The sequence below is a fragment of the Amia ocellicauda genome, chromosome 13, assembly GCF_036373705.1.
Source record: "Amia ocellicauda isolate fAmiCal2 chromosome 13, fAmiCal2.hap1, whole genome shotgun sequence".
Lineage (NCBI taxonomy): Eukaryota > Metazoa > Chordata > Actinopteri > Amiiformes > Amiidae > Amia > Amia ocellicauda.
This window is the reverse complement of record NC_089862.1, coordinates 3,168,520-3,190,805: the sequence shown is the minus strand read 5'-3', so window position 1 is coordinate 3,190,805 and position 22,286 is coordinate 3,168,520. Positions and strand designations below refer to the sequence as shown.

At 37.1% G+C, this 22,286-nt stretch overlaps 2 protein-coding genes across 7 annotated transcripts in view; one reads left to right on the top strand and one right to left on the bottom strand.

Moving 5' to 3' along the window:
- Positions 1-9,512, top strand: part of loxl3a (lysyl oxidase-like 3a) — a 56,972-nt gene extending 47,460 nt beyond the window's left edge. For 3 of the 6 annotated variants that reach the window (XM_066719709.1, XM_066719708.1, XM_066719707.1), the window contains 8 exons: positions 1,127-1,297; positions 1,598-1,753; positions 3,674-3,833; positions 4,192-4,435; positions 5,961-6,076; positions 6,977-7,113; positions 7,877-7,988; positions 8,507-9,512. In XM_066719709.1, coding sequence (XP_066575806.1) covers positions 1,127-1,297; positions 1,598-1,753; positions 3,674-3,833; positions 4,192-4,435; positions 5,961-6,076; positions 6,977-7,113; positions 7,877-7,988; positions 8,507-8,580 — 1,170 coding nt within the window. In that variant the 3' untranslated portion in view covers positions 8,581-9,512. The remainder of the gene's footprint in view (positions 1-1,126; positions 1,298-1,597; positions 1,754-3,673; positions 3,834-4,191; positions 4,436-5,960; positions 6,077-6,976; positions 7,114-7,876; positions 7,989-8,506) is intronic. The other 3 variants (XM_066719712.1, XM_066719710.1, XM_066719711.1) reach the window with 2 other exon arrangements.
- Positions 9,513-11,419: 1,907 nt separating this feature from the next.
- LOC136766314 (serine protease HTRA2, mitochondrial) overlaps positions 11,420-22,286 on the bottom strand; it is a 33,431-nt gene continuing 22,564 nt past the window's right edge. The window contains exons 3-8 of the mRNA XM_066719713.1: positions 21,661-21,855; positions 19,392-19,424; positions 19,109-19,217; positions 18,236-18,305; positions 16,246-16,341; positions 11,420-12,416 (exon numbers count right to left, since the gene is read on the bottom strand). Coding sequence (XP_066575810.1) covers positions 12,251-12,416; positions 16,246-16,341; positions 18,236-18,305; positions 19,109-19,217; positions 19,392-19,424; positions 21,661-21,855 — 669 coding nt within the window. The 3' untranslated portion in view covers positions 11,420-12,250. The remainder of the gene's footprint in view (positions 12,417-16,245; positions 16,342-18,235; positions 18,306-19,108; positions 19,218-19,391; positions 19,425-21,660; positions 21,856-22,286) is intronic.

The window sequence follows — 22,286 nt, the reverse complement described above, 5'->3', positions numbered from 1 at the left end:
AATCCACTGAATCCACTGAGGTGTTCAGATGATATGTTATGCCAAATATTATTTGTTTTTGAATGAAATATCAATCTCAAACGTTACAAAGATGTGTTCAGGCTTGTTCATGTTGCAAGCAATGAAGCAGTTGACTAAAAAAAGAAACAATCTATGACTGAAACTTCCATTTTATAATTCAAAATACTTGAATATGGTTCTCTAAATCAAAACAATAACACCTTGCTACAACTTGGTATTTCCCCTGCATGGATGTTTTTAAAATAGTGACCTTTTCTTTTCAGGATTTTTGGGTAAACATTGCAAAAACAAAAGTTTTACTTTTATATTGACACAAATATCCACTCATTCCTTGCTCAGAATCTTAGTTTTTCTGTGACAAATTACTCAATGTTCTAATTTGCTCAAATGTTATGATTCATTCTGTGACTGTTTCACCAATGGCAAAATGCACATCCCTTAACTACAGTTACAACTGTGGGAAAACAAAATCAGTTTCATGTTCATGTACAGACATAATGCGCTGACAGTTATGCTTCAAGATACTGACTTCAGTGTATGAGTCACGGTATTTAGAATTCAAATTCTAATAAGGAAGAAAATATTTCTGATATCCTTAATAAGATAAGTGGAAATATTTTCTGTATCATACACCCAATAATGATTAACACTTATTAAAAATGTATACTGAAATGTATAATGTATACTAGTATACTATAAAGCTTTTCAAACATTTTATTTTAAACATGCTTGGTTACACACTTAGAGGAGATGACAGTGTATCAAACACAGACCTTTACCCAATGCCTGTGGTAGCTCTGAAGTCTGGGTTTAAAGGCTCTTACTATTCTCTGTTTGCAGTTTGCAAAACTGTAAAGAAAGAAAGGAAAAAATGCAGTATTGGATTGATAGGATTGATAGAAAATCGGACCAGATGCAAAATTATCCGCTGGAACCAAACTGAGTTTTCACACTATTTCAATTGAACAGTGAGCAAAAGCTGCACATATTGATGGTGAGCCTCAGCCAAGCCATGTTTAAATCTGAGGCTGGTCTCCTCTGCTGGGAAGCCCCAGTGCTGCTGTCTAACCCTTAACCTGGCACCGTTTTGTCTGGCGGTGCACAGATTCGGCTGACTGGTGGGCGCACACGCTACGAGGGCAGAGTGGAGGTGGTGACAGTGGATAACAATGGCACTGAGAGCTGGGGGATCATTTGTGGAGAAGGCTGGGGTACCCGGGAGGCTATGGTGGTCTGCCGTCAGCTAGGGCTGGGATTCGCTAACCATGGCCTGCAAGTAGGTACTTAGTTGCCTTGGCTACCCTGCCTCGTATTATGCGACCTAACTGCTTCTTTCAGCCTCAGCAGCAGCAGCAGCAGTAGCAGCAGCAACTACAACAGCAAAAGTATACAGCTGGCTATGTGAGTCTGGTAAATAAAAGCTCTTGGTTAAGAGATCTCAATCATTGAGTTGACGTGTATAATACATTGTAGTACATGGTGACTGGATAACTAGACAATGGGCCTAAAGATACGGGAAGTTGTGGGCAGCAGTCAGTGCTCTTGCATGCTGACGTCCTGCAGGGCTTTCCTACAGATCCGGATTGTTGGTGGACGGTCTACATATGAAGGCAGAGTGGAGATTAAGAGGGGGTCGAAGTGGGGCACTGTTTGCAGTGACGGCTGGACGACTAAAGAGGCAATGGTAGCATGCCGACAGCTAGGGCTCGGATATTCCCTGCATGCAATAACAGTAAGTGAGACTGTGGTTAGAGGTGCAGCACGTTCACACTGCACCCACTGCAGAGAAGTACAGTTCCTACAATCTGCCCCAACCACAACCACCTTGTGTCTTTTCTATTCCTATTTTTCTTTTCTTCTTTGGTCAGAGAAAACAAAAACAAAACGAAGAAAAAACAACTTCTGGAAAATGTACAACGTTCCATTTTAAAATACACAATTGTTCCAAATCAGTTTAAGTAATCAAAAATATAAATAAATAAATAAATAAATAAATAAATACAGAATTAAATGTTTGTCTAAAATAAGAAGGTCTCAATACATAGTTTTGTGGAAGGGATGGCAGGTGATTTACATAAGGGTGAATCTTGAACCTTGCCAAATTTGCAGAAGGTTTGCAAATGTTTTGTTTGTTGTTGCTACTGTAAAAACTGAAGACATTGTCACCACTGTCTTGGAAAGTACAGGTTTTCACCAAACTGCAATCGTGGATTGATGTGATACCCTTTTGAAGAGTATCAAAACGAAAGTTTGATCTGGTGTGGTTTCAAAAGCTGGGCTTATGGTAACCAGCTAGTTCAGGTGAAGTGGGATTTTTTTATGTGGTGAACCTAAGATCAAACTAGTCATTCCAGGGAACTGAGATGTATTGTTTATTCATCTGTAGCTTCAGAAGACTTTACCCTTTCTTTACATTATTCAGACATCCATATTAAAAACAAAACATATTTATATACATACTTATATTAATATAGGATAGTATTTGAGATGCCAGTATGATGATGCATTTAACAGGTCTTAATAATATTGCATATAATTAGACTCCATAATTAAGGGGGCACTATAAGTAGCATATATGTATTCATGTTCTGTCTTTATGAAGCAATATGTTTAAAATATTGTAATATGCTATGTACGGAGCCTGAAAAATTAGAAATCTTCAAATGTAGTATTCCTACTATATTTGCAGAAGCATAAATATAAGTCTTTCGTACCATGGTACGCAATGCAAAATTACCAGATATGGTCCCCTCTGTGTTTTCGTCTTTTGTGCGTGGTGTTTTGTCTCTGTCAATGCTGCTCCTTTGAATATGGCAAGGCTCTGTTACAGTATGTTTAATGTAATTACCTAAACCAGTCATTATCCTCCTCAGATTCATGCAAAGAGAAATAACTTTAGGAAAGAAAGGAAAATAATGGCCCTTTCAATACTTGATGACACTGGCAGGCTGCATGTTTCTGAATAGGGGTCTAATATTTCATCATTTTCAATTAGTGTGGCTATGTTAGCCTGGAGTACAGAACTCATACTTGAAATATTTCACATAGTATTGAGTCATATACATTCATTTGATCTTTTTGCAGATATTCTTTTATAATATGTAAATTGGTACTTTTTACTTTGGCAATCATCAAAATAATATAGAAAAAGTGTAAGTTGAACAATTTTCAAGACCAAATATACACCCACATTTTAAATCATTTTAGCTTTTTTTGATGGGTAAATTGCTATATGTTATGCATCCTCTATTGGTGTACTGTGAGTTTTGTGTTTTTTTTGCTGTCAAACTAATTTTTGCTGTCAAACTAATTTTTCATGAGATTCCAGCTATATACATTTGGGTCATTTCAGACCTCACACAAGGACCAATGAAAAGGCACAGTGTACATTAACCTATTTATGTTTGCAGTGTGTTGTGGGCTGTTAAACAATAACATAATAATCAGCTGTACATTTAGCTTCCACTCATTTTGCCAGTGCAAATTAACAATCGAGGTGCCTTGGTCATATGGCAAGAAAAACTCTTGTGACTATAAGGGATACCTCTGTAAAATATTTGTTAAATTCTGTTGCTATTATTTATTTCTTAGCAGATGCCCTTATCAGATATCAGATATCAGTCTCCCTAACCTCTGTGTTGTTTTTGCCAAGGAAACGTGGTACTGGGACAGCAGCAATGTTACAGAGATGGTGATAAGTGGAGTGAAGTGCACAGGAGACGAGATGTCTCTGAGTCTCTGTCAGCATCACCCTACTGTGAACTGCCAAAAGGCCGCCACACGCTTCTCTGCTGGGGTCATCTGCTCTGAGAGTGAGTGAGAGTGAAGAGAAGTCTTTTCTCTGCTTGAAGTACAGATCATAGAAGCATGAGATCATGTTCAGAGATTGATGTGTTTATAAAGTATTTATATTAGTTATTTGAATAACCTACTTTTGTCTTTTTTTATACTTGAATATGGATGCATTTTTCTTTTGTGCGTGTTTATGGGTTGGAAAGCTCATTAGTAACTAAATGGGTCAACCTATTCCCGTTTGAATATAAATAAACAGATAACTATTATGGGAAATAATATGAACAATCTTTTGACTCAGGTAAGCTACAAATAATAACAGGTAGACTGCCCCTGACTGGTGTTGGCTTTTTCTTATATCTCACTGTTTGTTCCCAGCTGCCTCTGACCTCATCCTGAACGCCCCACTGGTCCAGCAGACAGTCTATATTGAGGACCGGCCCCTGCACATGCTCTACTGTGCTGCCGAGGAGAATTGCCTCTCTAAATCGGCCGCGAAGGCTAACTGGCCATACGGACACCGCCGCCTCCTCCGCTTCTCTTCGCAGATTCACAATATTGGGCGGGCCGACTTCCGCCCCAAGGCTGGCCGCCACTCCTGGGTGTGGCATGAATGTCATAGGTAAATAGGGGGTCAATCATGGCTTGTTGGTGTGTGCTTAACCTGTCTGTCCCATGAGCTGCTTTGAGGGGCTGGGCATAACTCATCAGCATGAATCACTGAAGCATGAGTCCACTGTGGTTAACTGTGTTGAACGTGTTGTGTCACTGTGTTGACAGAGTTTCCATGTTGCTGTGGTCATTATTGTCCTTCTTGTGTTTGTGGTAGATGTGTGTTTGTGATACTGAGAAGCATGTTGATTAATGCTTAGGAAACTCTTATCAGTTCTGTGGTCTCCAACGTTGTTTCGTCCTTGTGTTTGTGTGTGTGTTTGTCACTGAAATCAAAGTATTAAGTCAGCCTTGTGTCTCTGAGAACTAATAATGTTTACTGTAGACATTGGTCTGTTTTTCTGCCATACTGCAGTGTATATATTTGATTAATGCCACAATTGGCAGAAGTTTTTGTACATTTAATAGAACTTTGTGTTTTATGTGCTTAATATATTAGGGTTTATTATGTAAATGAGCCTGTTATGGTGACATACAAATGCCCCTGAAATACCATTGTTTTATCATAACTGTTGGAGATTATTTGGATTGTGCAGGTGATTCTGTCCACATACACCATATTCATGATTTTCAAACACTTTAAAACTGAGGTCATAATTGATTTAATCTTCTAGAAATGGATTTCAATAAGCCTGCTTGGGAAAATATGTCATACTTTTTGGTATATGCGAAAAGATTCTTCCTGTATAAAGTTTGATGATTCACTGGATATTATCAGAATATAAAAAAAGAAAGAGAAAGAAGAGATGTATAAATATGTGTAAAATGAATTTGTCAAGATGCAGATGTTCACTACCACACTTCAAACTGTCCTTCCATGGGAATGTAGGGCTGTAGGTTGATGATCTGACAGGGCACGTCAGTATGTTATTGCGATAAGTAATGCTGCTGAAGTATGTTGACAGCCTTATATGGGACATTCCTGGTTTACAACAAGTCATGGTGTGCCCTGTATTTGCACCATGGATTCTACCCACATCCTGCTTTGTACTTTATGGGCTTCAGATTCAATTTATTGAAAGCATTTGATTTTAAAGTGTGTGAATATGTGTAAATGTGTTATATGTGGCTAGCTGACAAATGCAGGACCCAAGGAACACCCTGCTGTCTGGGGCAGGGGATCTCAGAATCACAGAATTTCCTACCCATTGCCTGGCAGGATTTTGAAACAAGCAATTCATTATTCACGTAATTGCCTATTAATAATGAAAAGAGCTGGCTGTGTAAAGCACTGAGAAGACCTGCTTCGAGGCAATTACTCCTTTCCTATCAAACTAATCATAAGAGCTTTACACATACAGAGATACTGGACCAAGTCAGTCCAAGCACACATGCTTTTAGTGGTTCTATTTCGTCAGCATGTACACTACTGCTAGATTACCCAGTGCAGTGAATCTTTGAAAGATGGGTGAAGTGGGCATGGGTCCTGGTATTTGTCAGTGAAAAATGTCATGTTTCTGTACTTGACTCTTCAGGCATTATCACAGCATGGATATCTTTACTCACTATGACCTTCTGTCTGTCAATGGCACAAAAGTGGCAGACGGACACAAAGCTAGCTTCTGTCTCGAGGACACAGAATGCCAGGAAGGTAGGTGCTTACAAGAAACCTGATGGTCTGGGACTGTATTAATAAAAACTGACCTAAGTTAAGACTGGTTATAGGTGTCACATTGCACTGTTTACTTAAGCGGAAGTTCTGTCTAAGAACATTTTCAAAAATAGAGAATATTTTACATGTTGTGGTCTTGCTCTACCATTCCTTTATTTGGTGCTTTTATTGTATATCCTACCGAAAAAAGGAACATACCAACAGATTATTGCATCTTTCTGATATATTTTGCAAGTACCACACTGTCAGGTAGTACTTTGTGGATCTTCAGTGAAGCAACAAGGCTGGGCAGTTCCTTTGCATTTGAGGATGGTCACTTCAGCAGTTTGGTTCGCTGTGTGGAGCAATTAGTTTCCAGCTTTTGCTTTTACATTGCCAGAAAAGTGTCAGAGCAATATTGTAAATGTACTGAATTTCCTTTCAAACTAACTGAAACCACCCCTTCCGCGTGGTCTCAGTCTATTTCGTTTGATCCACATCCTGTTGCGATCAAGTGATTATCAGAGGTTTCACATATGTCTCCAAAAATAACTTGAACCACTCTTCAAACCGTAGGTGTGAAAGGCCCCTAAGACTACCCTGGAAGAGATGGTCCCAGTTTCTACTGGACAACAGTGATTTTTACTAACATGGCATACTAACATAAATTATTGTATGAGATTAACACTCATTTGGCCTACAGTAAACTTACTTTTTTAAATAAATGTAAACTTTAAATAAATCCAACATCTACACACATCTGTTTTAACGGGGTTACAACATCTGGAAACGTTTTGTTGAGGCTGAATCAGTGTTCAACACAATAGTTTCAATGACAGAATGCAGATGTTATTCATCTGTTAAATCTTTTGCCTCTTTGTGTCTCCATCCATTTCCAAGGTGTTTCTAAGCGATACGAGTGTGCAAACTTCGGTGAACAGGGCATCACAGTAGGCTGCTGGGATTTGTACCGCCATGATATCGACTGTCAGTGGATTGACATGACAGACGTCAAACCAGGGAACTACATATTGCAGGTAACCTTTGAAGATGAGCAGAGTCGATAAAAAAAAGAAGATACCCCATATCCTAGGAGACAACATTTAAGATTCTGCGCTATGAGGAGATAATACAGTGGTTTTCTGCAGCCTTACATTACTGTTACCAGCCTGGGTTACATAGTCCACTACACTGTAGCTTAAAGCTTACAATCAATTTTTGATGAAGATAGTGTGACACAGACTTCTTAATTTGTTTGAAAGTGATGTAAGGTAAAGACACATTCACAGACAATTAATTACAAGTTATATATGGGTAGATTCGACATGCAGGATGCGCACACAGGCAAAAATACTATCTTAACTCTTTAATTTATCGCAAGTAGTCCCACGGCAGTGTTACAGAGCACTTTCATTATAGTTAATAACGGATGACTGTTTTGGAATATGTTGATGGGTTCAGTGTAATTGTTTCACAGAAACTGTATAACTGGAACATATTCAAGTGTGTAATGTCAAATTACACCTGTCACCCCGACCCCCAACCCCCCACACACACACATTCACCACACGAGGGTGCTGTTCTATTGGCTATGCCTAAGTCCTGTATTTGTATTTAGCTAAAAGATCCAATGCAATGCAAAAAATATTTTGTTGAATCAGAGTGATGGGGAAACTCAAACTCACCTTGAATTTGAGAAATAACACCATGGAATTGATTGTCCCAAATGTAATTCTTGTTCTTAATGTTTATGTCTTACTTTTATTTATGTATTCATATATTTTGTTGGGAAATTTGCAGATTGTAATAAACCCGAACTATGAAGTTGCCGAAAGTGACTTCACCAACAATGGAATGAAATGTAACTGTAAATACGATGGGCATCGGATTTGGTTGCATAACTGCCATATTGGTAAGACACCACTGAGAGAAACAAATTGTAAAATCTATCTTTTGATTCGTCAGCTGTGTACATTATGTAAAGGACTCGGTGCTCATGTTTGCCTTTGGCCTATGCACAGCACAATATAATTATACTTTTTGTTCATGTAACAGCCCAGTAAGTTAACTTTCCACCAGGTTAGGCATTTAGTTTGACTTTGATTTGAAATTTGACCAATAGTTAATGGCTGCAATGTTGTACAGTACTTATCATTTTGTATTTCAAATAGAACTAGAAGGCCTAACAAAGCCTTGAGGGAGATTAATGTAGTATGGATCTGAAAATAATATTTGTTATGGATGCTGTAATACAATTATATGACATTAGGGGGCAGGCTAAGTTACACTTGCTATTACATCTCAAGATAAAAGGGTTTACATGATAGTGTGACCACAGAGGTTTAATAAGAAGTAAAGATTTGTAGAAATGTCTCCTGTCAGGACTGGGGCTGACCAATCTTTCTTGATGCATTTATTTGTTCTCATCAGGTGATGCTTTCAGTGAAGAGGCTGAGAGGAGGTTTGAGCAGTACCCTGGACAGCTCAACAACCAAATCTCTTAACTGTATCTCTTGGAGATGTCAAAGACAGTAACTCAAGAAAGCCTGGGGCATTAATGGCACCAAAATTGTGTTATAACTTCTAACCTACCACCTATTTGATTGTTCCCCCAGAAGAGACAAAAACACTTTAATGAAAAAACAACACTCTCAAAAATTAAATACAATGAACTGATAATCAGTCCTGCAGCATCAGTACTATAGCTAAACCTAAACCATAAGAATGGATTGTGTCTGCTTTAAGAAGTGAATATGCCAGTTGTCCATGTAGTATATACTTGAATATTTAGTGACTCTTTCTTATTGAAATAGACCTTTTATGTCTTTACTACATAACAGAGGCAGCTTTGTATATGCATCCCAGCTGAAAATGAATATTTAGGATTTTATGCTACGCATTTGTTATTTCAGTTTTGTTTTATTTTGTATAATTTGTATGTACACAGCCAACATGAAGGCTTAACTTTTGTTAGTAAATAGTCTTCTAAGGCTCTGCAATTTTCACTAGGTTATTTTGACTGACTTTGAACTTTCCTGAACTGTAATACCAATACAATTCTGCAGATACCGCAGGTGGCCCAATCTAGTTTTGTTATAACTCAGAAATGGTGATCACAACAGAATGAATCCCACAAGCAGAGATAAAAAAAAAAAACTTTAAAATGAGTGCACCATCTGCAAGATAAAAAAACATTCACATCTGAAGGATAAACAGTCCATCACACTGACATCTTAAACAGAAGAGTGAACTGTTTCTTTATATATAGGAAAATTAAATCCAGCCACAAGAGAAGAGCACCCCAATCAGATATATATTGAAATTATGAGACTGTACTCTTCTGATATTGTTCATGCCAAAATAAAGTTGATATTGGTGTCACTGGGGTTCTCCCATGTGACACTACCACAGATTAAATGTTTCCAGGTACACATCACACTATTTTCTTGGTCTATTAGTCTCTCTCTCTCGACCCATTTCCATAAAGTGAATTCCCCACGTGAACGTGATTAGAAACAGTAACTGTACACTGTATTTGTATGCTCTAGGTGTGAGAAGTTAATAGGCCTTTAAAACCACATCAAGGTTTGCCATCCTGTCTTACTCGGAATACAGTAATCATCTTCAGCAGCTCATTTTATAAACTCTTCAAAACAGTTAACACATTATTTTTCATTTTCAGTAATGTATTGTTCAGGTGCTCCGAAATGTGCATTACTGACCTAAAGTTACATTTATCAATCATAGATGCTAATGTCAAAAGAAGTACATCCTGAAGAGTACCTCTGAATAAAGATCAGGGTTGAATTACAACTGTAAATACTTCAAATTGTGGAACAGCAGAAGAAAAAATAAATTGTATTTGAATGTATGACTTTAAATCAGTAGATATTTATATTTGACTCCAGTTACACCATTTTCTCTCAAACCAAAGTTTAGTTGTTCATTTTAGGGTGTTTTTTGGACACAAGTACAAGTCTATTTTTAAGTTTTCCCTCCCACCTGAAGTTCAGCATCTAATTATGGGACATCAAAAACACCATTCATGGGTTTTCACATTTGGGTTTTTCTTTAATGAAAGACTGCACATTCTTTCCCATCCCTTGAATTCTACCTGGGAGATTCTGTAAATTTATTTGGAGTTTTCCTTATTAGCCAGGGCTGTGTAAGAAAACTCTTTCCTGCGAACGACCTCAAACAGTCATCTAAAAGAACAGCCTTATTCACTATAACCCACCTGCGTAAATTAGCAAAAGGAAATTCAAATATTTGCAGGCTATGAAAACTGTTTTCTTCTTCTGATGATCCCCAACTGGTTTCATTTTCACTGAAGTGTTACTACTGAAGTGTGAACTGAAATAGGTATTGGATTAGTACACCCTACCCAATGAACTGGCTTGTTTCCTGAAAGTATAATGTGGCAGTTGTAACAACAAACTGGGTGTTGAGAATGGTTACACCAAATAAATGTAACAAAATACCTTTGACCTGTCTGAATGGGTTAGAATTTCAATTTGACTTTATTTAATATATTGATCTCAATAGATTATTATACTTACTATAGCCCCAGCAGCATATCATTCTCCAACAGACTGTCATTACATTCACTGTCTGTTGAACCAGTTTAAGATCATCCAAGAGGTTAGAGCTACGGTCTTGTAGAATTTAGATTGTCTATAAATATTTCGATCCCTAAGATATGTAATGACTTTTTTGAAACTACAGGACATCAATGTTTCTGTCAGAAGGAGAATGTATGACATTATTATTTATTTATTGGCAGATGCCCTTATCCAGGGTGACTTACAAAACATAAGTGAAGTAAAAAGTGGACATCAGTGAAAGGACTGATTAACTGACTGTTTAGAGAGGTAAAAAGGGGATTGTTAAAGTAGATCTTGCTATGCTGATCGAGTTGCTGTGCCAAGGTGCGGCCTTCTCTGTGGACTCGGGTGAACAGCACTGCACTGAAATCTGCTCACATAGTATCGTCAGCATTTCAATTTTTTTGTTTGTACCAAGAAAATGATGTTTGAGTAATTTCTAGTGCAAAATGTGGTCCAATTAAATTCTCAAGTGAAAATAAATTTAATTAAAAAACACATTTGTTTTGTATACATATGCAGTCTTGTTATATTACACCTTTAAACTTTCACAGTTACTTTGATAAATACAGCAAAATGCTAAAATCTTTAACATTACCATTATTTGTCCAAGTAGCATTATCAATTTTTACATGTACATTGAAATACTCCAGTAGGAAATACATTTCTTTAAACATTGCAATACCCAATACACATTGATGCACATCTGAAAAAGCAAGCAAAATCATTTTAGATAAAAGAGCATTAGTACAATTTATTGGGAAGGATTATGTAAATAAGAGTATACACATGTAAACAATGTAAAAAAAAAAGTGGAATTGTATGATTTTAGTGAGATCTGCAACTGAGTTTGTATGGTAAATAAAAATAAAATAAAAATAAGTGCATTATGGTAACCAATGGGTAGAGCAGAATATACAGAGTAAAGGACAGTTATTGTCTACTAAATTTCATGGTTTCCATGACAAAGAAAAATGTATTTTAACTAAAGTTGATAGTAGTTTTGCATTGTGTGACAATTTTAAATTATATTCCAATACATGGCAAACACTCAACAGGCCAGGAATTTATTTTTAAGAATAATTTTTGGTCTGCCTAGTCTTCGGACTCCCATAACACCTGAGGAAATATGAAAAATATTTCTAAATATCAGATCATATTGTGAATGTGTGTATATATATATATATATATATATTATATATATATATATACACACACACACACATACATACATACATACATACATACAAGTCTAGTACCATTTGTTCAGTACAGTTTCTCTCAATCTCAATTTACATACACAAAGGAGAGCAGGAAGTGAGTCGTAAGACAGTTATAATGCAATACTGATCAAATTCACCAAGGCTCACAGTCTGATAATTACTTCTGAGCAAAACACATCCTTTCATACCATATTCTTTCAAGTAATTTTCTTAAAATAACCCTTTAATACATACAAATTGAGAAAAAAGCCTTGAGTGGGGAAAGCAACTCGGTGTAGGCTCCATTTCAAGGGCAGTGTGGTTTCTGGTTTCCTGTTTGTTAGGCCATCTGTGCTGCCCTGTATATTTCACTCTACAAACTCAGGAGTCATGTGCAGCATGAGCAGATCAGGCCCTCGTTTTACAACCATGTTAATGCTGTCTGAAGTTAGCACCGTGTTGTAGATGTCTTCTGCAGTCTTCACCGTTTTCCCATTGATCTCCACAACTATATCACCAGGTTTCATCCCAGCCCTGTTCGACAGCAACCAAGAAAAAGGAATAAGACAAACAGATGCAGTCACATTATTTAATTAATTCAAAAAAGTTTGTCAAATTCTTCAACAGCATAAGAGGTTTTAAATACATCATCATCTAGACACTTTGCAAAACCCAAACCATGTGTTTATCACAGTCTCCTTACCTTCCTCATGTGCAAACCTATATTACTCAGCTCAGATTCTTTACTCAACTCCAAAGCCAATGATTAGTTTTTTCCGCTTTTGGCGTTTCTCGAGGTGCAGGGTCTAAATGATTCATTTCATTTTAGACTGTTTTAATTTATAAAGTGGTAGGGGCTGGGTTTCCATCAACAACCGCTTGCAAAACTATGAAGTTTGCCAGTTTGCTGAACAGGGTCTATGTTGCATATGCCACAGGACATGCAACATAGACCCTGTTCACAATTGAGATTCATATATGAACGTTCCAAAATGTAGTGGCCCTGAGCCGGTTGACAATTTAGACCAGCTTTTTGAGGCGCCTTAAAGCTATCGAGGTGAAATGCGGTGAGTGAGTGACAAACTCAAACCACGCCCTAATACCCCTTTTCCACTGGCAAGAATTTTTGGCCCTGCTCCTTACCTAGTGCTGGCCCGGGACCAAGCTGGGCCGGGGGGGGACTTAACTGAACTTGTCATCACGTAGCATCAGTCTATCCTATTACTGGGTTTAAATACAATACAAATACTTAAACTACTACTGCTATTTACATACTGGAAACAATCATAGGATTGTTCTACACAAATTAATTTAAATTAAACTCGTTATAAATCATTTCAAATGATAGCCCTTCTTCACTTGTAAGATAGGTCTTTAACCCCCAATTAACGTCCAATAAATTTTTTTTTAAACTCGTTCTCTCACCTCTCATGATGTATACACAGCTTTTGAAATAACTAAGCTTAGAAAATGTATAGCCTTCCCTTTTCCCCTCTAAGTTGCTTAAGACTGAGTAGATGTCTTGCATGTTGTAAATCAGTGGTTCCCAAACTGGTCCTGGAGGACCCCTTACCCAACCAAGCTCTCAATTACTTAATTGAACCTTAATTGAAGTAACAATCTGCTTAGATTTTACTTTTTAAATTGTGTAAGAAAATAGTTGTTTCTTCAATAGGTTTTTTAATATAATTCTATACTTAACTTAAAACCCCTACTGTTTAAAATAATTAAAATTCTCTGATTTAGGAAATTATTAGTTCAATTAAGGGTTCAATTAAGTAGTTGAGAGCTCGATTGGAACAAAAACCAGCAGGGTAGGGGGTCCCCCAGGACCGGTTTGGGAACCACTGTTGTAAATTGTGATGTACTTTCTCCGAGAAGCTGGGCTTGCCTGTTTTTTTGGGCAGCGCGTCATTGGTTAGACAAGTTTTTAATAGTATCTTCAAAAACACTCATAAAAGTAAATTAATAATACAGGTCAAATTCCACCTATTTTACTTTTCAAAGTATGTACTTCCTAATGCTACCAATAAAAGATGGAGACACTTAAGTAACATTAATATAATAATGCCATTAAGTCCTGCATATAATCCACACTTTGTTATTATTATTGTTATAAACCAATTAGACACAAATCAATATCAACTTCACGTTAAGCCCAATACAGTAAACCACATTAAGCGCAACACACAATAGGGTTTAACAAGATACTTATGCATTAATATCACTTTAAACATACATTTTTGGTGTATCAGGCTAGATGGTGCTAGTCTTGTAATTTGTGAAGTTTGGATATAAATAGTTACATTTAATTTACAGTAAGCCACTAAGTGATTTCTACATTAAGCGTTTTAGCTCTTTTATTTTCACAATGTTATATATAGATCGATATTATTATACATTACATAAATTGACTGTTTTTGTGCATGTTGGAATACTCCATATTATCAGGGTTCAATTACTACCTAAATGATACTATAGCCTAACTTTTATAGAAACTAAATTCAATCATTATGGTCTTTCATATGTTGTTTTTGTCACATTTGAGAATGTGTTTTAATGTATGTCTTTGCAGCTTCACTATTATAGTTTGGTAGTCAGGCCAGTTAGTTTTCACATCCATTTAGTAAAAAATAAAAAATAAAAAATTACGAGAATAACCACACTCTCAAGATCCTCCCGACTACCTTTCAGTGCCAGGCACAGGAGTGTGCGACTAAATTTACCTCGGCTCGGGTATTGCAGTGGATAACACCCGACCCGTACCAGCCCAGCTAGGCTTGGTTCCGGGTTGGGTCGGGTCAGATGTGCTAATGGAAAATGGGCTCAAGAGACCCGAGTGTCATATTGTACGGCTTCAAAGGAAATGCTGCTTCTCGGAAACGCAAAAGAAAACACAGGCACCAAAAATTGCTTCGACTTTACAAGACATTTTTCTCTAAATTGTTTGAATTTCACTTTGTCATATCTATATAGCCTCAAATGTACTACTGATGGAAAAAATCATATTGGACAGTATGCAATTATCAGGTGTAAAATGTGAACGATACGATGTAACTTTATTCACTAATCTGAATTATACATTAAAACAATATTAATTTAAAAGATTAATACATTTAACAATGTGACCAGACATTTACTATGTAATCTGATATGCAATTATATTGAACTGACTTTAGTACAATAAAAAAAAATCAGCTTTAGAGGCAAAAACTGGAATTATCCAGAAATTGCACTGCCATTTCTGATCCAGATCAAATGTATTTAAACTTTTGATCCTGCTTATTGGTGTTGCGTTTACACTGCCATTTGATCAGGATTACCTTTCAGCCGCCACAGAGGTCTTCACATGCGCACCAGCACGCAAGTCCAAATTTCATTATTTGCAAATAATAAATGTGTCCTTTATAACACGGCTATCATCAAAAACTATTGTTTTATCTTGTTACGAATTATTCTAACAAGTAAAACCAACGCACTTGTATATATTTTCGCATCCAAAGTATTTTAAATTAAAATACAATTATATATATTTTTGCGAACATAAAATAACAAGCCATTTTGTTTTAATTTTTACAATATTTTATTTATAATAAGGGAAGTAGGGAAGGGTTTCTTATCTGCTCCACTGATGCATGTCTGCCTTTAAAACAAATGCTGCCGCACTAGCTTGGAAGTCCAAACTTAAATTATATGTATATATTAAATAGTTATTTTATTCGAGGGACTTGCCGTGTAGGCTACTGCGGAGTACGAACTGAGGGGAATCCAAAGGGGAATTCCTGCGCATGCACAGTTCACACTCAACTATAGCCTTCGATAAAATAATAATTATAGTAAATTAATAGTGACAGTTCTGGGTGATTCAATACAATTTTTTATGGCTACAAACCAATGGTTCTTTCTGATAAATAGGGTGATGGGGCCATTGAACGTGCATAAAATGTTTGTTTTTAAAGACTTTCGTGACTTTTCTGAATTTCCCCATTGACTTGGCAGCTCCAGAGTTAGAGTTAGTTATTTTTCGATTTCTGGTTTCTAGTACATAGAATGAGCTGGACATGAAAAACTCACTGTACAGGATATGTTTCAACTTATAGAATAACCTGAGAAAATATGGAGTTCCCCTTTAAACATTTTTTTTCTTCATTAGTGATTTGTGGTATTTTCACTAGCATGACAAAGAAATTTAACTTAAAACGTATTTATATTGAAAAATACTGATATTGAATAGCGTATTAATAAAATAAAAATAACAATATAAGGGATGCCATGACATTGAAACTGAAAGTTGAATACAAGTTCACACTACCCAACTGGCATAGTCTGAGCCCAGGACCTCAGTCTGTGTGGCAACACTCACCTGTTGGCTGGGGAACCCATGATTATCTTGTGAATCAGGACTCCATGGGTCACATCTTGGAAGATAGGGTCACGTACTTTCAGCTCCGAAATGATGCTAGGAAAGACACCAAGGTGTGATCACGCTGCTCCGCAAAATAGTTTGTAGTCTTTTTCTACTGAGCCATTAACTTTATGCAAATGCAAACATAAAATAAAATATTCAAAAAGTTAACTGTAGACAAATTATTTTGTGGTGGTGCGACTGTATAAACAGGGTCTGTAATTATAGTGTAGTATACCTCCTAATAAATTCATAAGAAGGTTGCCAGATTTCAAAAGTTTCTTGTAATTTCCCTTATTCATTAAGAAATAATCATGATCAGCCAGTCACTATAAAACTTTTTTTAACTTCAGTATATCATGGAAGCTAGATCTAGGGCATAATTAATTATTTGCTTAACCAGTCAAAATATAAACCTATACTTAATCAGGTGAAATGTCATAATTGTAGGTTGGTTGATGTTTATTTTGCTTGCATTGCTGCCTCCTTTGCAAATCAACTAACTTGTTCTCATCAAAACTGAGTGTAAGGTAAAGCAATATGGAAAACTGACTTAAATAAACATTATTTGAAAAATACAGTATAAGAAACCAGCTCTGACAAAGATACCATGATAATTTTGGAAAACATCTGACAAATAGGGATTAGTGAATTGGAAAACAAATGCACTCAACTGTATACTTTTTTCAAATACATAAAATGTGAAATACAAATCTAAATTTGGCAGATATTCTGGTTTGCACAAAGAAGGGCAATGTAAATTAAGAAACCCAAATATAAATATATATATATATATATATATTTGGGTTTCTTAATTTACATTATTTTCTTCCCTGCATCTATGACTTATCTGTGCATGTGGAAGCAATATTTTGCTAAAATCCTTAGTTCAGTTGCCCTTCTTTGTGTATATACATATATACATACATACACTCACTTAAAGGATTATTAGGAACACCATACTAATACTGTGTTTGACCCCCTTTCGCCTTCAGAACTGCCTTAATTCTACGTGGCATTGATTCAACAAGGTGCTGAAAGCATTCTTTAGAAATGTTGGCCCATATTGATAGGATAGCATCTTGCAGTTGATGGAGATTTGTGGGATGCACATCCAGGGCACGAAGCTCCCGTTCCACCACATCCCAAAGATGCTCTATTGGGTTGAGATCTGGTGACTGTGGGGGCCAGTTTAGTACAGTGAACTCATTGTCATGTTCAAGAAACCAATTTGAAATGATTCGACCTTTGTGACATGGTGCATTATCCTGCTGGAAGTAGCCATCAGAGGATGGGTACGTGGTGGTCATAAAGGGATGGACATGGTCAGAAACAATGCTCAGGTAGGCCGTGGCATTTAAACGATGCCCAATTGGCACTAAGGGGCCTAAAGTGTGCCAAGAAAACATCCCCCACACCATTAGACCACCACCACCAGCCTGCACAGTGGTAACAAGGCATGATGGATCCATGTTCTCATTCTGTTTACGCCAAATTCTGACTCTACCATCTGAATGTCTCAACAGAAATCGAGACTCATCAGACCAGGCAACATTTTTCCAGTCTTCAACTGTCCAATTTTGGTGAGCTTGTGCAAATTGTAGCCTCTTTTTCCTATTTGTAGTGGAGATGAGTGGTACCCGGTGGGGTCTTCTGCTGTTGTAGCCCTTCCGCCTCAAGGTTGTACGTGTTGTGGCTTCACAAATGCTTTGCATTTGCTAATAATCCTTTAGGTGAGTGTATATACATACACACACACTTTTTTAATTAAAAAAGTTATTAATACGATAATCATTTCAAAAGAAAACAATTCGTTGTTCAGATTGCTGCACATAGCTGTTGCAGCTGTCTGCATTTTATTTTGCGTGTTAAGGAGAAGTACTTTGGCCATTGTGTCTTTGTAAATATCTTAATTGTCAGTTCCTTCTTTGTAAAATCCTCCTCCTACCTGGGAGTCAGTGTTAGCATCATCACACCCACATAACGACGCTTGGATTCTGAGCGACCAAACCAAGATTCTATGGAAAGAGGAAATATGAAATAAAAGTATTCAGGCCAACAAATAGAGAGACTATAAAACACTAGCACTTCCACCCCTCCATTAGACAACCTGCTAGCACCCCCCTGCCACTAAAAAGTCTGTAACAGAACGCCATGCCTATGCTAATTTCTGGAGGTAACCCTGAAAAGTGTACAGCATTTATACATACATTTTCAATCACATATGAGAAACCACCCAATCACACACCAGCATTTCTGAAAATTAATATAAATCTTATAAAACTTAATAGGTTGTGTGAAGGGTGTCTTATTGTAGAAGAGATGTCATCTTGTTCCAGTTGTGGCAGCATAAACCACGATATAAGAGACATATACAATAAGAGACACCTTAGATACAACCTATTAACGTATTACTTGTTAAATTACTATTGTTGAGTAGGCTGTATCATAATACATCTCGGCTCATCGCCACGCCACTACAGGCTGAGGAAGTACAACTGGGATCCTCCAAATCGCTGCCACCTTCAAGCCACCCGTCATTTTACAAATAGGATATACAGCCTGTATGAGAGGTTCAGCACTGATTGGAGGAGAGGCAAGACTGGAGGTGCCCAGGGAGCAGGCAGGGGATGTTTGTTAGCAATGAGCCAAGAGAGACCCTGGTGCTGTAGTGTAAGGGTAAGCAAAATGGAAGTAGCAAACCTTAAAACTAAACCAAATGTTCAATCTTGTACTGTATGGTTAATACAGATAACCCTTAATACTCTGAATAGGATTCTGACACTGTTATCTCTGTGTACATCCCAAGAAGGAAACTTACTTTTATTTTCGGCCATTCTGCTGAGGAACTCTCTGAGATGGTCTGAAGGAATAGCAAAGGATATGCCTGCTGTTACTTTCATGGTATTGATACCGATCACCTCCCCGTCCTGGAGAAAAGATCAGAGGAAACAACTAAAGCCTCAGCAAACTTTCAGTGAGCAAAAGGCACCCAAAGCATTTTTATAGGTTCTGTATGCATTCTCTCCATTTAATCAGCTTAAGCCGAACAGAAATATGTGGTTTAGAAGCAAGATTTCTGACTGTAAAAGTTTGGGACTTACCAGATTGATAAGGGGCCCACCAGAGTTGCCAAACTGAAAAGATGAAACATAAACATGACATTTTGTTTCCCATTAAATGATACAGCAAATACACAATAAAACAAACAATATACATTTGTGAAGGATACAAAAAAATAATAAAAGATAAAAAATAAAAAAATAAAAATAGCTAGAAACCTGTCACCTCCACAATGATTGGCAAAATCATTGATAAAGATGAGCAAAAAAAAAAAGTAAAACAAACACAGGTACGGAGATATATTCTAATTTTCTAACATGTAGAATATATTGTACTTTATTCATGATTCATGGGAATCAACCAAAATTACACATCTCAGATTATACATGTACATATATTTACCAAAAAGCTTAGGGTCCAATTATTGGTACACTTGTTTTCAGTGACTTGGTTACCTGAAGATGCAACCAGGTTCTCTAATTCTCCAACTGGGTTATTCTTTGCCTCCTGAACCATCTTCCTCACTGTGTATGGGGGCAAAATGCATGCGTATCTTCTACCAGGCAGGTTCACCACTGTTCTTAAGTTAGGTTTACCAAATGCCCTCATAATACCCACAAGCTTTTACAGCAGGATGAGTTTTAACAATCCTATTATTTTTTTAATTTATTTAATATTTGCGGGAGATGCCAAAAGACTGATCTGTTTTTTAAGATTACAGATATTTGGTTTCATATTAAATCTAAAGTTTATGTATTGTATCAGATCTTTAAAACAACTATTTTCACAATTGCTTTTTTGTTTGATTCTTAAATGTATGGTACAGTTTCCACACACATAGACCCCGTTCACACTTGAGATTTAGGCTGGCCCTGGGCCGGATCAAAACTAGTCCCACTTTTCGACCCAACCTAATGCCGGCCTAAATGTAACTGTGAACGAGCCGGGCCTGGACCGGGTGAAAAGCGTCAGCGTGTGACGCAACTCAAGCCCCGCCCCCAGAGACTGCGTGTCTGAGAGACCGGAATAAACACACTAAACACGGGCACCGAAACAGCTGCGCCGCTGCAGGACACAGTATTGTCTCTGTATTGTTTGAATGTCATATCGATCTATAGCCTTAAATGTACTGTTACATTTCGCTAGCTCACATCTTTATATATATTATAAAAGTCTAGGCTAAGTAATGAGTTATAATGTAAACAGTTCAAACTACTCGGTCGATTAAAATAAAAGTGTGTAGCTGGTAAACATTGCTATTGTTTGTTCTTGTACTAAGTATGATTGAAGTCTGAAATTTAACAGTATGCATTTTACACGTGGAAATTGCATTGTGAAATTGTGAACGGGACCATAACTTTATTAATTACCCGAATTTTGCATTAAAACGATATAAATTTAACCGAAGCAGGTTTCCATTCAAATCAGTGCATTTTAATACGAGACCGGTTATTTACTATGCAATCCGAAATGCAGTTATATTGAGCTGAGCAGTACAATCACAAATGCCAGCGTTAGAGGTGACAACTGGGACGATGCAGAAATGAAAGCGCTGTTTACAATGTGGATGAAGATGCAGTTAAAACAGAAACCGCAGAAGAGCAACGCTGCTGTCTGATAAAACTGGACGCGTCACAGAGGCTGCTTTCGATGCAGACGATTGCATGCTAATGCACACGATTTCTTGTGATTTAATGCAGATGTCCTAATAAAGGTGCTTCGCTTTCGGGTGAATTGTAACAGCACTTTTAGACTTGCAGAACCGAAGATAGACATTTGAAAAGGAAAATATATTAATTAAATTCCCTATTGAACCAGCACATTTTAAATTATTTTAGAAAGCTTCGGCTGCAAAGGGTTAAGATTAGTTTCAAATAAAATATACAACCGAACAATAGCCAATCGATATTAATAAGTTGTGATTATAAATACAGCGCATACACTGCGTACACAGCATACAGTGCTGAGGGGTAAGCAGAGCTAATGTCATACGTCACTGGTTTGTTTGAGCAGATTTGTTTATTCCTGGCATGCATTTTGTTTAGGCCGGCTTTTCGCCCGCATATGTAACGCACTTAGGCCTCCTAAAACCAAAAGTGTGAACGGGGTGTCTGAAAAAAGCCGGACTAAATTTGAGGCGGCCCAGGTCCAGCCTAATAAGTGTGAACGGGGTCTTAGTTTTGGATACTTAAAATAAGACAATGGTTTGATTTGTGTGAAAATGTAACCATTTTAGAACAGTTATGTAATGTAAGGTAAATGCTGCTTACACTGCATCACCATGTTTGGTTACCCCAAATTACTACCTACATCAATGGCTGCGTCGGTCTGAATGTAGTCCATGTTACTGTTGGAGAGGCCAAGCTCTCTGCTGCCTCTCTGCACGGAGCTCACGATCCCTGAAGTTATGGTGTTGCGCAGAGAGAAAGGGCTTCCCATGGCTACCACAAACTCTCCCTGCCGCACCTCTGAGGACAGCCCCAGTGGTAGAGTTGGAAGGGGGTGCTGAGGGAGAATAAGACAACTAATCAGCTTTTAAATAGGGAAATTCACCATAGTCATTCAGAAAACAGCAACAGGTAAGCAATACTGTATTTCAAAAGAGATTACAAAGGTTTATGCCATTTGAAAGAAATGACTCACACAGGAGGGGATTGCAAATTAGATGACAGCTGTAATTCCCAGCAACTGAGTGTAGTGTAAGGTACACTTATAAATTTCAGTTAAGGTGATACTTAAATTCACTTCTTTATCAAGAATCCTAGAATCTTATAGAACTCAATTTCTGCAATAATTGGACGCAGACACCAATTCCAAAGATATAAATTCTCAAATTTATTAAAAACAAAGATAAAATGTAGCACTACACTAGTTATACAAAAAGGGAAAACTAATTAAAATTCACTCAAGATCAACAAATCAAAGACAAATCACTT